The following is a 17,582-nucleotide window of genomic DNA, read 5'->3' on the forward strand; positions in this document are numbered from 1 at the left end:
ATATTAACTTCAGAAACTCCAATTTCTTGAAAATAGTTTCTATTTTTATGCACAAGCATCCACAGACATTTTGTATATATTTATTTTAATTATTCTACTTGCTTGCCAATTTCTTTGAATTTGGGTGTACAGTTTTAAATGACTGACATTTTTTTTTACCATTACTGTACATTCTTTTACTCTTATTTTTTTGTGTGTGTGAAACAGTATACTTTCATTTTGCCAGCCACTTTGTTGCTGATACACCTGAATTTTCCCACATACAGACAATAAAGGGTATTTCTGTGCTCCAAAGGGAAAAGGCAATGGAGAAAATTCTAAACCTTCCTGCTGGATTTGAAGTGGATCACAGCGAATAAGGAATGGCACTGAAAATGATACATGGCACTTTCAAACCCCTATTTTCCTCATATATTTTTCCTTTTTTATGACAAAGCACAACAAACTGAACAAGTCCAAATTTATGCGATGATGCTGTTTTTTTTTTTTTTTGAAAACTTTATATTTACCAAATAGTCACATGTGTAAGTATAATTTAAAAAGTATGACAAATAAGTTTCTAAAGCTCCACATTGATGACTCCATGACTTCATGGAGGCTAAGATATTTGCTCATTGATATGTTCTATGTTTATCAGCATGAAGAAGCCAGAGAAACTCTGCAAACTTTTCCCATTCACACTGCAGAATACTCTCCAAACAAATCAAATATATTTCTGCATAGGTCTTTATCATACATCCAATTTATTTTACTCTGCCAAACCACCTTTTTTCCTTTTGATTTGACATACAGCAATTATAACAACAAAGCTCAGACTGAAATTGTTACACCCAAAATATTCTATGGCATCACAGGAATTTAAATTGCATCTGCAGAGTTCAGTGAAACATAAAAGTAACCATCCCTCAAAAAGATATGACTGCTTTAATGTTGAACTGCCTTTGAACTGATGTCCTTCTTGTGTGCAACACCTTTCCCCGTGGTTGAGGAACTGACAGATCGAGGCCAGCCTGCAGTGACAGTGGCAAATTAAGATGTATTGCTTTTACCGAAATGATGAAATCAGGACATCGTTGAGGGAAAACCAGAAAGCTCATCTGGACCTCAAGACTACACACCAGTACATCTGTACATATTACCTTTAACAGACACCAACCTTTGAGATCAGAAAAGCTTTTTAGCATTCTCTTTTGCATAGGGATTATATATACATGAGGTTGTGTGTGCATACACTGACGTTCTGGTTTAGCCAATTAGTTGAAATAAATAAAGATAGGCTCCATGATTGGTGCATGGAGTGCAATAAATTACTCCACCCTCACCTTAAAACAGGGATGAAAAATATTCCAAGGCAGTCTGAGTGTTTGTCCACCTCCAAACCCTTTCCCATGGGCCTCTGTGAGCCTGCATATATATTAAAGTTTTTTTCTGCTGTGATCGCTCCAGCATTAGCTTCACATTTTCTGAACAGCAGCACAAGTGTTTTTTGTAGCATTCTAACTTGTGGCAAAATGGTTTAAATAGCTGAATTAGGAAAAGGTTGATTTGTTACTTTATTTCAGTCTTTATTTATTAAGAAGCAGGGAAAGACTCGTTCTTGAAACTGGCCGATTAAAGTGTCCAATGCAGCTTTGTGGTGGTAAATAATGCCTTTCAAAATTAGATTAACTAGTGTGCACAGGCTCATGATGGGTCCATGATGCTTACACTGGTTGGCAGTAGAGTTAAGCTTTTTACCAAGTTAATTTCTTACGGAGGAAAGTAATGCAGCCAATTTGAAGAAGCCACTGCAGAGCTAGCACTACTTTACAAAACTGGACTGCTTTCCTGAGCTTCCAACTATTATGCTACAAACACAAGTAACATTGTGGTTGGATTTTAGAGCAGATATCTACACAAGATCAACCCTCCAAAACTCTTGGGTATCCCATTAAAAATGATAAGTCCCATCATCTGATGTGCATGTGTACAATAATTTTAGCCCGGTGTAGAAATAATATTTCATACTATTTAGTGTGGTAGGAAAAAGCACCAAAAAGGAACACAATTTCTTTCATTTTACTAATAACTACTTAACATACCTTGCTATTTTTAATGAGCAAAGTTCCAGGTTACGTTTATAATGCATAATTAATTTAAAGCAATCTACAGTAATCCCTTGACGAAAACATTATTGTCAATCTAAGAGCCAAACCCCTATATAAGTTCTCTTTTTGTTCTTCTTTGCCTCGTCACTTCTAAGAAACAGTTGACTCACTTTTTTTGCATCACAAGGAGAAGAAAGACAGAACAGAAGGGAGGGTAAAAAATCTTTAAACTGAAAATAAAATGTCCCTGAGCTGAACAGCATTTGATGATTTGGTTTTTGATATCTTGATATTCTTTTATGAACGTCGTTACTCAGAGATAGTGGCGCATTGTGAAGATAAAGGTGTCACCTCAAACGCTTTTTATCCCCCTCTTCCTTCCGTCCTTCTGGTCTCTTCCTGCTGTGGCAATAAAAATGCCACCTTTCCTCACCTGATCAAATCATCATAGTAACCATTTACAAGCTCTCCAATCTCCCTCTTTTGGGATTTTTTTTTCTGTCTGTGTTTATCTCGTTGATCTCCGCTGGTCAAATTCTTCCTCACACATTGTAGTTCTATCTCCTTGCCCTGCGCAAACACAGAGACAATCACTGACCTCTGGTGTGTCTTGTGATGAAACTTTTCCCCCCAAAATTATCAAATAAAAGCAGAAAAAAAAGCCCCCAAAAATCTGGAAGTATATTTATTGTAAGCACCCCATGCTTTACTTTAGTTGCTTTTTTTTGTCTAAAAATAAACAAAAAAGGAAATAAATATCGAGCAAAGAACTATTATCAAAAGATTTTACTGTTATCCATTGAAGTGATTTGTAAGCAGAAAACAAGCAGAATACAACTTTAATTTTATCAGATTTTTTTTTCATCCCCGCAGAAGTGTCTTGTGCTTTCGCTGGAGTCAGACTTTGGCTATGAATAATTATAAAAAGTGCTTGAGGGAATTATTAGTAAAACTAGTAATTTAGACCCAAATGACCAAGGCAACACTCATCAAAAAACTAGCCAACCAGTTCAGTCTCACTGATTTAAAACACTTGGCTGAGAAGACCTTGGTCTTAAAAGTATAGATGAACGTGTAAGAACATAAATTGCTGCACAAAGGTGTGGTGCGTAATTGTGGACCTGCTTTGGCACTGCTGGAGAACGTCGCCAGTTGAAGGATTCAGAATGAGCATATGTTCAGAGACTATATTGATCTGCTGGGACATGTTGATGGTTTATTATTGCTCTATGAAAGCTAAAGAAGCAGCCAATGCGTTACCGGTGCTGGTGCAGCTGGAGCTGCAGACAGGTCAAGACAGTCATCGCTCAGTCGAGCCATGCCAGCTTTGTGAATGCGCTTTTATGAATAGAAAACATCTCCATTCTGTAAATGAGTGAATTATATGAGGCAACATGCCTAATAAATGTAGTGGCATGTTAGTCTGGTACAATACATGATTCTTCCATTTTGTATTAAACTTCTACATTCCCTAGTCACTGCAAAGGACTGACTGAATCCTGACTGAACAATTTGTTGTTCAAACAATTTCTACTTGGATTAATCAACACTGTCTTTCTTATTTCCTTTTTTTCCTATTTGGTGTTTATTTTCTTGTAAACTGCATTGTTTTTACTTTTTGTGAGATGACCTTAAAGAGGCGTCTTAAAGGGACACGTTGAGAAACGTCTTTTAGATATATAATCATTATTACAACTACTTATAGTAATATAGGCAAGGATTGTTGTCATAGTTATTGTGACATGTGGTGGCACCTGCCAGGTTTTTACACTATATATGAATTTATAGGTGGCGACAGGGCAGACTAGCAGCTGCGGTTCATTTCCCACAAAGTAGGATATAGAAAGGAAAGCTGCGCAGCCACATGCATGCGCATGATTTAATACGTCTGAATTTTTTTACCAAAGTAACCCATTACACCATCTTTTGAAAAGCAGCTAAGAGCTCTGCAGGACTATACAAAAAACAACTTAAAAAGTAGTTTCCACAAGAAAAAAGCTGCAGCTGTAATTTACTTATTATAACAAGGTCCATTAATTTGGAACTCTACACTAAGCTAAAGTCATTAGTAAAATGAGCTGGCTGTATTTATCGATTGGTACATTTGTTGTACCAATCGACAAAGTTTTTCTTTTCACATGGACGATTAGTTCACAATACCTAAGCCAAAAGATTACATAAAAGTCAGAGATCTAGGTAATCCTTAATATATAACTATTAGAATAAAACGTTACAATACGTATTTACATAACTCAGTAATAGTTCTAACCACACTAACAGAGAAATGTATCCTTCAATAAACAGATTAATCTCAAAAACTGATTTATTTTTACTTTCATGTCTTTCCAAACCATGTGCTTTGATTACAAATCTTTCAAAATTGAAAAATAAATAAATAAATAAAATAAGATTAGCAAAACTCAAATTTTCTGGTAGACAAGTATTTGTCATGCTTATGTAATTCACCTACATTGAGCAAAAGCCTCTTATTCAGCACAAAAATCCAATTAATATACGGGTTGTGCGCTCACTCAATTCAGCAAAGTGTCTCTGGCACCCTACATGTACAGTGATTAGATGTCTCTGTAACATATTCATTGTCTCAGAACTATATGAGGGAGGATGGGGGCTTGGGTTAATTGCTGCAGGGGGCCCAGCACCAGCCCATTGTTTCACACCAGGGCTTCATCTCCTGCTGAAATTTCTTCTCAATAATAGAAACCACAATTACTGACTACAGCAGCGGAGCTCTCCTCACCAATTATTGATGATAGTGATGATTCCCCCCCAACAATTTTTTTCCCCTACTGCAGTAAGAAGTCTCTGCTTCATGCCGAGAGCAATACACCTGATAATGAAGAATGAGATGAGAGGTCCTCTTCATCTCTTCTTTCAGTGCTTGGGACTCAAAGCATTCGGTTTGTTTTTATAACCCAACCCTGATATAAACTTCTCTGCAACCTTTACTGTGGCCTGTCAAGTCTATTCCTTGGTATTTATTATGCTATTTGTTCACCTATGATCTCAAACTAACTTCTAAGGCTTTGACTGAATAGCTGGATTGAAACGTTTTAATTAGTTGCACTGGATTTTATTTAGTGGTGTCAATTGGAGGGGCAAATACAAGTGGATGGCACTCTTTTCAGATTCTTACTGGTACACAATTGTGAAACCAAAATAGTCTTTTCATTTCAAATGCAGTTTTTATATCATAAAAAAAACCTTCCCAAAGCACACAAATTATTTTTTTACTAAGTTAGTTAAAAGAAAGTAAGGAATAGAGCAATGTGTCCTGCTTTAATTCAAATGCATGCAATAACAGCCTCAAGCATGTGCATGTGTGACAAATATGCCTAGTTTGTATAACAGCTGTAGAGCTAGTTGTATAGATCCATTCATTGTCTACTAATTCAAGGTGACACATCCTATTGGAAGAGGATTAATAAGATTAAAAAAACTTCAGACTTTTGGATGAAGCAAAAGTGCACCTTGTTGAGCTCACAATTATCTCTGAAAATACTTTTTGTTTATATACACCATACCTTCCCAGCTACAAGCAGCCCCAGCCTGTAACACATTTGTCAAAAAATGCATTATGGAGAGGAAAACAACAAATGAAAGTCACACTGTCAGTCACATTCATTTATACATTGATAAACATGGTTAAGACCATGTCTATGTTCATGCTGTGTTCAGTTATCTGCTTTTCAACAAACTCACAGAAACATTCAACTTTGGTATGGATGTCAGGTTTGGTATGGATGTCAGGTTGACAGTTTCTGAAGCACCAACATCAATGTTCTGATTGTAATGATCAGGAATTATTTCTCTCCAGTCTGGCATAAAGTCTGGAAAATACAGTGTTATCCATGTGTTTTGATATTAAACATATCCAAAAAACACACATTAATAGTGCTTATTAAGGAAACTTCAGGTTCACTTCAGGACATTCAGTATGACTAAGCCGGTTTAGTCCTTCCTGTCATTATTGTAGTTGATTAATAAATAAACTTAATAAATTTTTAATTAATTAATTACAATAGCTTAATTGTAATTAATTAAAATGTTCTGAATCATTTCATATATTAGCATGCAAAGGGTTCAACATAAAGCTGTGTAAAGGTGATGTTCAAAATTAAATGTTAGTGAGAAGATTAACTCGACTTTGCTAGGTTGAAAACTTGTGTACTTTTTCATGCTGACAGTTGGAACTTAATCCCTTTTTGGATCACCACATGTCAACGATGAACAGACACCTTCTGTTAATTCACATCCTATGAGGGAAGAGTCGAAATATCAGCAAGACACAAAGTTGTTATTCAAAATGATGAAGAAACATAACTTAGTGCACTCTAAATGGAAAAAGTAAGATAAAATACACATAAATGTCAGGTCTGTAATGATGTAGTTAGAAAGTGTTTTTTTTAAGCAGCTGGAGAGCTTATTTTAATGTGAACCTGTTCTGAACCACTTCTCCCCAAGCTTCCCTGCTAAGATGAGTAAACCACTGACAACTGACAGAAAATACAGCACGAGTTTCTCCCAGAGGGCAACTTTATTACCTCACCTCCCACGCAATTTATGACACAACACCAAAAGGGTAAATTTCTAATAACGTAGCAGGGCTTCTCTGACACTAACGAGTGGCTGAAGTCCTGCAGCCGTTATTTACTGTCAGTCACAGAATCAACCTTTTTCAAATTGCTTCTTAGATACTTCACAGAGAGGCAATTTAGCAAGAAAATGCGAGCCACCGTAAAACGAGGAAACTGCGTGGAATTCAAATCACACTAGACAACCTATGACCAGAGAAACCAGCGGCACTTTAAATGATGTTTTTTAAGAGGTTTGTGGTGAATATAAACATTAATATAAAAAATTTCCTAAAGAAGAGTTTTCTTTCTCTCAATATAATAAATACTGATTGGAGGTTTCACCTTCACATAGAGCACTGAAAACCCAGCTTTTAATTGTGTCTCTGAGGTCATCAACTCCTCTAACTGCAAAGGATTAGCTGAGTATGGGCCAGACTGCAGCTGCCAGCAGAACAGGCTGCTGAGAAGTAAACTGTTTGATAAGCTGTAACTTTATATTGAGCTGATTGAAGTGACCTGACCATTGCATTTGCAGGGTTTGTCAGCGTCTTAAGCACCTGCCATTGATGTTCTTGAAAGGAAGCATCTAATGTCAGCTCCAGGCAAAATCTAATTTCATTTTTAATGTGAAATTGATAAAGAAAGATGTAAGATTGTGTGAATTAACAGGATTTCATTCTTCAAAATTATCACATGACTGTGTTATGGTCTGGTGATACCAAGCTATATTTCGGACCACATTGTGAGGTATTATCTGCCACAAAAATGCCAGAGGACTGTTATGAAACACTGCGGTATACTTTGGGGACGCATTTCCAGATGGATTCCAGTTTTATATTTTCAAGCAAATGATTCAGGGTTACTTAAGACCCAAAACATTCAGGTGTCTGCAATTAAGCTGGCAACAGCAAGGCATTTTGTCTTTCCTGCATTTTATTTTTCATAGAATTGGAAAATATTGCAAAGATTTGGCTTGTTTCTAGATTTTTACAAAATATTGTTAGCTATATTAGTATGACGATGTGAATACCTATGAAACATTTCATGTGTGCATCTTTCCCTCAGGTTTGTTTTTAACTTGGTACCAAATACAGTATATGTAGCATGCGTTCTGCTGCGTGGCTGCATACATGGCCGACTTTGAATGAAAATTGTACATGGAAAAAAACAAAGTAAATAGCAAGGCATTTACTTTTTTGGTTTCATTACTTTTTATATTTTCAGCAGTTTACCTCTTAAATTCATCGTCATAACTAGAAATGAGGCTGTACAGTGCAGATTGATTTGTACCAGTTCTGCGAAAGACTTGCATCGAACAGTTAGAAGATCAATACATGCACCAATGCACATTTGTAAAAAAAAAAAAAAAAACTACAAGAATGTAATGCTACAACCCCTGCTTAGTTAACGAAAAAATTCACATGGACAGCCAGATTTTATCTGTGGGTAAAATCTGGCTATACTAAAGTATAGCTATCAAGTTATACCAAGACTCTTTTTTTGTATTTTAACAAAGTTTAATATTTTGCTACTGCAGTGTAAGCAGTACAAAACATATTGATCTTCCTTCTCTTTCCCTCTGCAGCTGCCATAAACAGTATCAATGGATCCATTTGTGTGCCCCGCCTTTACGTAAATACCCTGAATCAAACTGTGTTCATGTGTGGGAGAAAAAAACATTTGCTGGACTTTGAAGTTTCTTGGCAAATGGCCTTCTGGCAAGACTGCAGATTTAAGCACTTCAGTGAATATTTTTTTTTTTAAACAACTTCAGACAACAAAGTAAGCTAATGTCTGAGTCATCCGTGGATACATTTAAAGAATGACAAGATAAAGTTAAAAATTACTATACAAGTGTAGCTAGACTCCCTGTATGTTTTCCCTGTCAGTGTTGTTCAAATTGGCTGACTTTACAGATGTTGGCACTTGTTATATTCTGTTAGACACCTTGTAGGCTCATGAGGTGACAAAAGAATATGCTTAGATAAAAATGTAGAACATTAATCATAATGAAGCTTTGGCAGGGATAACAATAAAGGAAGGGCCAGTGTGAGACATGAATCCCAGCATCCCTAAACAGCAGCAACTACAAGGACCTGAATGCTTCCAATCAAACCGCATTGAGCCGGCATCTTATCGTACCGGTTTGAATTTAATTAGTGCACTTTATCAACACAGTCACACCACGCTGACCTAAACTGTTTTTGTTTCCTGCTAAGAGACACGTACAATTGAAATGAAGACTGTGCTTTGTAATTCAAAGCAGAGACCCCTAAAGTCACAAAGGAGGTTCTGTGAAGCAGCAGAGGAAATCAAGCCACGAGCAAAAATAAGAAAAAGAAAAGAAATAAATTAAAGGCTGCAGCTGCGCCACTGCTGGGCGGCTGGGATGCTAGTTGCACCCTGAATGCATTATCATTAAAAGTTTTCTGTCCCGGAGCAGAAGGCAACCCATGGAAATGTCAGACACAAATTGAGGTTCATTAATATGCTGCACAAGCCCTAAGAGATCCCTCTACCCCATGACGCTTTAACTATTGTCTAAATTAGGTCTATAAATGAACTCTTCATACTATTCATATCTGGTTGTCTCAGGAGGAAATGCTTCATAAAATGGCAAGTATCCTGGATCTTAATCATTGAAGACAATTCCCCCATTTCAATTGTCGGTGAATGCAGAGCTGGAAATATTCTATTGAACAGAAACTGTACAGCAAATTGTCATGCTTAATTTCTACCGCTGGTATTACATCTGCTGAAAGAAAAACATTCTGACCTTGAAAAGATTTCTTGATTGGTGTGCACACAGTAAGCAACATCTTTCAAGGCTTCACAAGGTTGTCATCTTTTTTTGTTATCTTTTTCTTTTGTTTCTGTTTTTTGTTTTACAATTCAAGTGAGCCAACAAGCAAAGTTAAATGCCAAAAACAAAAACTTCTTCAGCTTCGCTGTTCAATTAGTGTAAGAAAACACCCAGCTCTTTGGTGCTCAAAAGTTAAGCCTAGAAATCTCTTCCAGCTCAACTGCAAACAAACTTTAAAACCTGTGATATGACTTTCTGCAAAAGAAAAGATCTAGAGAAAATTCTGAATTTATAGTTAAACTTTCTTTTTAAAATAAATGATAAATCAAACAATATTTTCACATTAAGAAACAGTGATTTCACAGATTTTAAGCATGCAAGGTGAGAAGAGAACAGGCCTCAGAATGGACCCCAGCATTCTGAGGCCGGGGTCCATTCCAGAGGTCAGAGGAACGGAGACAGAGGAGGACAGACCACCGATAGTGACTGAGAATATTCTGTGAAGTCGGACTCCAGCCACTGAAGCACTGCTCCCTGAAGAGAGTCATGACAGCTGAACCAAATGACTGATGTTGACAGGATGGTCCTCATCAGTCTAAGATCCAGCAAAACAGGTTTTTTGGCATCAAGCGACAAAACTACATTTTTCTGTATTTTGAGTGTCATGGCGATATCTGAAGCCAGATTGGAATTTCTCAAGCAAGTTATTTTCTAAAAAAAAATTGGAGCTGAATAAAAACAATCATTTTCAGAAGTTTAGATAAAAAAAGGTCAAATGAGACTTTAACTGGAAAAGGCTTTTTTTTTTTTCTTCTTTTTTTTAAAGAGGCCCAACCACAGGACGCTTGAAAACAGATGGGACATTGACAATACAGGCAATGATCTGTATGGTAGAGTCCATGTTGCTAACAAAAAGAAGAAAATCATCACAGGTACACTATGCAGCGGTTTTTTAGAAGTTTGGTAGAAGAATTAATGGTAGAGTGAATGGCACTGAATAAAACCTGCAGTTTGTTACATCTGGTGGAAACTAAATACTGAGATTTATCTGAGATCTCTCAGTATCGCCAGGGACACATGAAGTCCATCTTTCTTCCATCTGCATTCTGCTTCTCTGTGTAATGACCACGGCTGTATTATTAAGTCAGAGATCTGGCTTGATTTTGTCTTTGGACACAGACGAATATCTAGCCTATCAATGGAGTTTAATTCACTGCATTTACAGGCAGCAACAAACTACTCTGCAGTGGAGAAAGTGATGGAGAAGAGCAGGGAGCATAGGTTTTACCACAGGAGTGGACACATATTCAAATATAACGGGAAAGTGATCTGGAATACATCTGTATCAAATCTATATCGTAGATACAAGAAGACCATGAGAGATGATTAGGTCCAGTGAGTGATCATGCGCATGTTTGGCCCCTGACACTGATTGAGACAAGCCAAAGCAATCCAAAAGGTTTTGAAACTCAATACCAACCAGTTTCACAGGCTGCAAACGTGAACATTAAAGTCACCACATCGATAGAGCTATCAACAGTTCACCCAGCGATTCTGGAAAATCTGATTAAATTATTCTTATATTTTGGTGAACAATATACATACTCCACCACAAACGGTCAAAGCCCAAAGCCACTGTAGTACTTTAAAGACAATGATCAGCAGCTGAGTTCATGACTGAACACAGCAGAGAGATTGCCTCCGTGGCCAGACGCTCAAGGTGTACTAAGGTAGGAGTAGACCACTGCGTGGTGCTCAGAGAGATCACTGTTGTCCCCTGGTTTCAGCCTAGTTTCAGTCAATAGGAATAGATCTAAATGGTGAGTGGAGAAGAGAAAGCTTCTACTTATAAGCAATCAGGTATTAAACACACATATCACTGCAGCACACAGCTGACTATGGCCTCTGCAGGATGACTAAAGGTGGAGATTCTGTCTTGCATGGCTCCATCTCTGGATTATCACAGGGCAACAAGAGATGGAGCCAATGCCAAGGCTAACCAGTATGAGCCACTTATAGCAATGATTCTTGGACAGCTGGAAATCAAAGATGCCAAGTTCCCAAGGTAAGGCATGCAGTAGATATTCATGATCAATGATAATGTTAATAATGACAAACTATTGCACACCAGAAACAACAAACCACCAAGAATGGCAAAAGGGCAAAACACAAATAATATTGAATTCAGAAGAGTGAGCGTACGAGGCATCAACAAAGGTGCCACTTTTTGTGTTCAAAGCAAAGCAAATGTTTAGAAGTTACCAGTACAGTTGTGAACTGCTAAACTGGATGCCAGTGAAAGGCTGCCAATACAGAGCCGGTCATGAATTGAGCTGGAGCATTTTGCAATGCAGCAAAACGTATAAAACTATTTCAAATGACAATGCTTTTTGCTGACTCTGGTCTGATGGATTCAGGTTGCTACACATAAACATGCTGTAAGGCTTTCAACAGATGCCTGAAAGGTTGATAGTATTGCAGCAAAATGTTTCATATTGGGCTCAAAGTCAAGAGGTTTCCACACAGAGTCGGCTGTCAGCAGGTAGTAATGCTAAACATGCTAATCACATAGACAAGATGCTAAAAAGAGCTTATGTAGGAAGAAAGAGGGAAATATTTTTTAACTGGTATCAATTTTTATTAACCAAACCCCAAAACAACTGAATGTTCTACACTTTATGTCTTCAGGTTAAAGACTTAAAACCCAGATACTGAATGCCAGACAAAAAGAAAAATAGTTTTATGCATAATCTGGGCTTAATGAAAATCAGTTTTAACACCTATTTAACTGATTAAAATGCTGTACAGACTTTTAGTTCAAATTATTACTTCTTTAATAGGGACGACATATTGAAACATTATGCTATCATACATAAAAACAAATGAATGAGAAACTACTACAGATGCTGCAGCTGCAAACTGTTCCGTCAGCTGAAATTCAGGACCATGGACAGCGGATGTCAAACGCGTTAACAAGAAACTTTAGAAAACGCATGGTAGATCAAAACACAAGCCACAAACCAGGCGGAATTACCAAAACAATAAACTTAACACTAGAAAGTTGCAGTGAAGTGAAAAAAGTTTGCTTGCGCATTGACTAAACTGCTTAATACGATCGTTCAATAGTATAATCATGTGATTACTTTAACAAAAATTAAGAAATAGACAGAGCACTAAAGTTGTGCTTTTTCTTTTGTGGTGAAATATGATTAATTCAATTCAAGATGTGAATATATTGCTAGCACAACAATGCTATTCGGCCTGTTATTGCAGTAACAGGCGCAGTGTTGCTCTAATTATTACCAGCTCCACACTAATTATTAAACAATGAGTCGGTGGCTCGATTTAAAAGCTGATAGAGCAGTCCACAGGAACAGAAACTATCAACTGTAACACATACAAACACAGAAAGGACACTGCACTATGTAGCCGGGCCTGAGCTAACAGACAGATGTTCTGTGTAGTAACAAAGACTGAGTGGGATTCAATCCATCCAATTAACCGCTAATGAACCACGCTGTGATTCAGCCCGCAACCAAACCCACCCAGGACGAAGAAAGGGAGCTCGGTGTTTTCCAGGTCGTCCACCACCACCACGTCCCCTGGAAAATCGTTCCTCACGGAGAATAGCAGCTTGGGCTCCGAGGCCGACGGGCTGTGCATGATGCTCAGGTCGTTCTCCCTCAGAAACGGCAGCGCTGACACGGTGACGCTCTTCATCTTGCACTCGGTGTCCTGGCTCTGGTCTTCGTCGCCGTTCAGAGCCCGGACCGTGGCGCTTTGGCTGGCTAGAAGGAGCCACAGCAGCCCCATAAGCCGAAGCGGCGGTGTCGGCTCCATGTTTAGACTCGCCGTCTCCGTCGCTCCTTTTTTTTTTTCCCCACCTCTCTCCTCCTCCTCCCGGTTTCTCTTGCCGACTGCTTGAGTCTCCCAGCGCAACGCCTGAGAGAGACGTGCAGAGCGTGGTGCTCCAGCGGGCTCTCTCAGTGTAGGAAACAAACGCCTCCTGTTTCTGGTCTCTGATCAGTCACATGGTTTTTGTTGATACATAGCTGGGCATCGACTGTGTGGCTGTTTGTGTTTTAATGCTGTTGACCCCCTTACTGTAATTGATCGATAAACTGTCTAAATAGCTCTGTAATGGCCGAGCATGGATTACTAACTGTGAATGCACCCAGAGTGCCCTTAAGGCCCTATCAACAAAAGCATAATAATTTTTTAATCTAATTGTGCATTTGCCCTCTCATACAAATTTGCATATCATAACCAAGGGACACCACTGGCATTTTTAGCAGCTTGCCTGACCTCTGTTATAGGGTGGATGCTAGACTGGTGCATGTATAATTGCCTAATTGGTCGGTCAGATGCACAAACTGATTGCTACAACTCCCTGTACTCTGTCAATGGCTGTAAGATCACAAGTTGTGCTGTTCTTTATGAGTTGAGATGGCTACATCTTGTTGCCAGAACGGCTAATACCTCCATTTGGAGCTCACCATTGCTCTATTATGATTCACTTATGTAAGAAAATGGATATCTGTGTAATGAAAAAAGTAAAAGTGTGAAAAATTAAAAGAAAAATCACGTTAGTCAAGTATATATGATTTGTGGGTTTATATTTAAGTGAGAACAAAATAAAGTATGTTTATAAACAGTTGAAACCTCTAGAAAAAGAAAAAAAAAAAAGAGGGAGCCTAAAAAAATTTTTGGAAATCAATTTAACTTTACAAGCTTAAACACTAGACCTTTGTGTACTGCGGGATCTGACACCAATATGTTAGCTTCATATCTTCTAGTCTTCCCAGTAGAAGTTTTAGGAATAATTTTTTATGATTTTTCATCATATCGTATAAGCACATTCTTCCAACGTGAAGACAGAAAACACTCCTAAGTCAGGCTTTTAAAGTTGCCTTCAGATTTCACCAACAATCACATTTGTTTAGTTAAGGTTCAACCACATGTTGCACTGTAAACAGGAAAATTTCTTTAGTGAAACTAGAATGAGTGATGATCGTTGGTGTTTTAGGTTTTGGTTTTTCATTGGTATTTGTATTATGCATCACTTCTAAGTTTCTCGTTACTTCCTAATTTCAAATCTGTGATATTGTTAGTTGTTGTCATGGACAACTTATTTTTATCTGTACATTATTGTTTTTAGGGTCTTGCTGTATTAGTGAATTATTTTGTGTGTGATTTCTTACTCATGCTTTGTGGTTTTTCCTCTGTGTTTTGGTGTGTTCTCTAAGACTCTTTCAATTTTTATTTCCAAATCATCTTGTTTCTCATTTATCTTTGTGTGTTATTATTTGCCTTCATTCATTCTCTGTTTTGCTCTCCTTCACAGCTGTTCCACGTCCCCTTGAATAAGCTCACGTGAATCCAGCTCCATTCTTCATGCTTGCGGCGGTTCATAAGTACAAAAGTGAACTTGTTTTTCACTGTGCGTTGCTGGTTCCTTCTGTCATGCTGCCAAAGCTCCTTGTCTTATTTAATTCCTGTTCATTCCTTAAAATTTCCAGCTAAATTATGTATTCTGCTACCACACTGAGCCCTAGTTATCATCTGCATTTTGATTCTACCTAATTCACGATACATGACTGAAACAACAACCACACACAAACGCCACATAAATTCCAGTGGACCCAACATCCGCAGAGAGCTTTTCTGCTTCTAAATCCCTTGACCGCTTTGTCGACCACACAATTGCAATTTGGATTTGGACACAAAGCCGTAAGAAAAGAAGATTGCATTTTCTGTGTCACTACTGTCCCTCCATTTAATATTTAAGCAGCTCTGTGGTCTCCTATTAACTGCCATTTCACTCTGTCCTCATGAAAACTGTTTAAAAGTCCAAAAATAGGACAACATGAACAACATCAAAGCCAAAAGTACAACAAAATGAAAGTGGACAAGTTTTAGCTGCTTAAAGTAAGTATTTTAAAGCCAGGCTGATGTGAGTAAATAGAATAAGTGAACTAGTTTGTGTGTGCATTTATTATTTATGCATTTCTGATTGTTCCTGAAGTTGCCAGTTGAGGGGAAAATTGTTAAATATTTTACAATGTACAGTATTCTTGTAAGTGTTTGCTTCTGGGTGTGTTTGTGCCCTTTCTTTAGCCGTGGCCTTATCCACTGTTGGAAAAGCCAGAAGTTCTACTCAACAGTCAACAGAGGGTGAAGAATAACTTTTCTGGTATATTGGTTTGAGGCACGAGGGGAGCTTTAGCTAAGCAGTAATTGTTATTCTAGTGCATTTGTGAACATCTGCAAATAGCGCTACAACATTTTGTCCAAAAGCTATTTAAAAACCTAACCTCTGACCCTGAGAGTTACACTATAGTTAATTTTTCTTCCAGGTGTGCTATAGTACAAAATAAGCTAAAATTATTCCGAAACCAAGCTTTACTCTATTCTAGAGTTAAACTTGGTAGCTGTTTACCATTTATTATAAATGCAATAGGGAACAAGATGTGTAGTCAACCTGTAATAAGTGTTAGGTGGCTTTTAAAAGCAAATACTTACACTTTTGCATCACACAATAAATTGAAACCACACTGGTTAAAAATAAGCCATTTTGCAACGCAATAACTAATAGATTACAGGTTTCATATTGGAAGCAGCTGATGATTTTTTTTAAGCATTTGGGTTTCTCAAGTTTCAAAAGGATAGTTAAAAAATCTCTTGGGTGTCTTTTATCCATAAATGCTGGCTTTGTTTGGTTGACTGTATGTGAAGACATTTTTTCAGGTGAACGAGGGGAAGGAAAAAAAAAACCAAAAACCTAATCCGATAAAAGCAACTGTACTGTCCCGACTTCACTGGGGAGCTCATTCTGCCAAGAACCTTGGCTGAGATAAGCCTCTGTGGGGTCCACAGAGAAAAGGCAGAGCCATCCAGAAATGGAGGCATCTAACGATTACAGCAGAGGGTTTCAGAACTGAGGACAGCAGGCACCTGGACAAGAATCCAGAATTCATAGGAATTATGTCTATGTCGAGTCATTTTACATATTTAGATTTTAGGTCAGGTGTTGAAGTTTGTCTACTTCTAGTCGCATGAGCAATGTATGGCAACAAAAACACAAGTTAAGGGCAATGCTTTCCACTTTCTATCATCTGATATTAGGTGCTACTAAAATGTAGCCCAGAGACAGGATGATTCACATCCCACTCTCACAGTGTTCCAGAACACAAACTAAATCTATTGATTTGTTGCCTGAGGCATTGTTTTTCCTTTAACAATATGAAGATGAATGCAGAGTCATAATCAGAGTGGCTGAATAGGCATAAAAACCACATACAGGAGTTTGAGGCATTGAGCGTTGGAGCTTCACAAAATCTGTCAAGCAGGACTCCTGTATTTCAGACAAACTCAACCGGAGCCTGACAGTGTAATACTAATTCCATTTTTTTTCCCCATAATGTCCTCATCCATTTTGTATTATTTCAGATTTTAAAAGAAAATTGCATAATACAAGCAGGAGGGCATTCTGGCAGCTGAAAGGAGTGAAAGAGACTGGATGCAAGAAACACATTGGCCACAGCAAAATCTTGTAAGTCTTTCTGTGAGGCATAAAAAATACCATTTTGGTGCAGATACAAAACAAACCTCTGTATAACATGGTTGGAAGTAACCACATTGAAATACACATACATACATATATATATATATTTTTTTTTTTTTAACAGTAACCCCTTTTTGACAACAGTATTTTTGTCGTTTTGTATTAAACAAACGTACTCCACGATGCAAATAGATTTTCTTCTGAAGTCCTTTTACATGAGTTTCTCTTTGCCAGGCTCCACTTGTTTTTTTTGTTTTTTGTTTTTTTTTTAAAACAAATACAAATTGAAAACACATTCTGATCCATCCAATTCAAATGTTAGTTTGTGTTGGTCAAAAATGAAAAAATAAAATACATAAAAAATACAACTAGGGACACATTTGTTCAGTAATGTAAATTATGTTAGCTTTGGATGACCAAGTCTCTTTCGACAGAAACAACCTTACAGTCAGAGAACTTCCTGCCAGTCCCTCCGAGTGGCAGGTAGTACTTGCTTGTTTTTTGTGTTGTCCTGTTCATCCATGGTATCTGTA

General features: G+C 37.6%; 1 protein-coding gene across 4 annotated transcripts in view; it reads right to left on the bottom strand.

Moving 5' to 3' along the window:
- astn1 (astrotactin 1) overlaps positions 1–13,377 on the bottom strand; it is a 333,499-nt gene extending 320,122 nt beyond the window's left edge. For all 4 annotated transcript variants that reach the window (XM_055032916.1, XM_055032915.1, XM_055032914.1 and 1 more), the window contains exon 1: positions 13,031–13,377. In XM_055032916.1, coding sequence (XP_054888891.1) covers positions 13,031–13,325 — 295 coding nt within the window. In that variant the 5' untranslated portion in view covers positions 13,326–13,377. The remainder of the gene's footprint in view (positions 1–13,030) is intronic.
- Positions 13,378–17,582: the final 4,205 nt, after the last annotated feature.

Source organism: Poeciliopsis prolifica, unplaced genomic scaffold (assembly GCF_027474105.1).
Source record: "Poeciliopsis prolifica strain line A6 unplaced genomic scaffold, Auburn_PproV2 SCAFFOLD008, whole genome shotgun sequence".
Classification (NCBI taxonomy): Eukaryota; Metazoa; Chordata; class Actinopteri; order Cyprinodontiformes; family Poeciliidae; genus Poeciliopsis; species Poeciliopsis prolifica.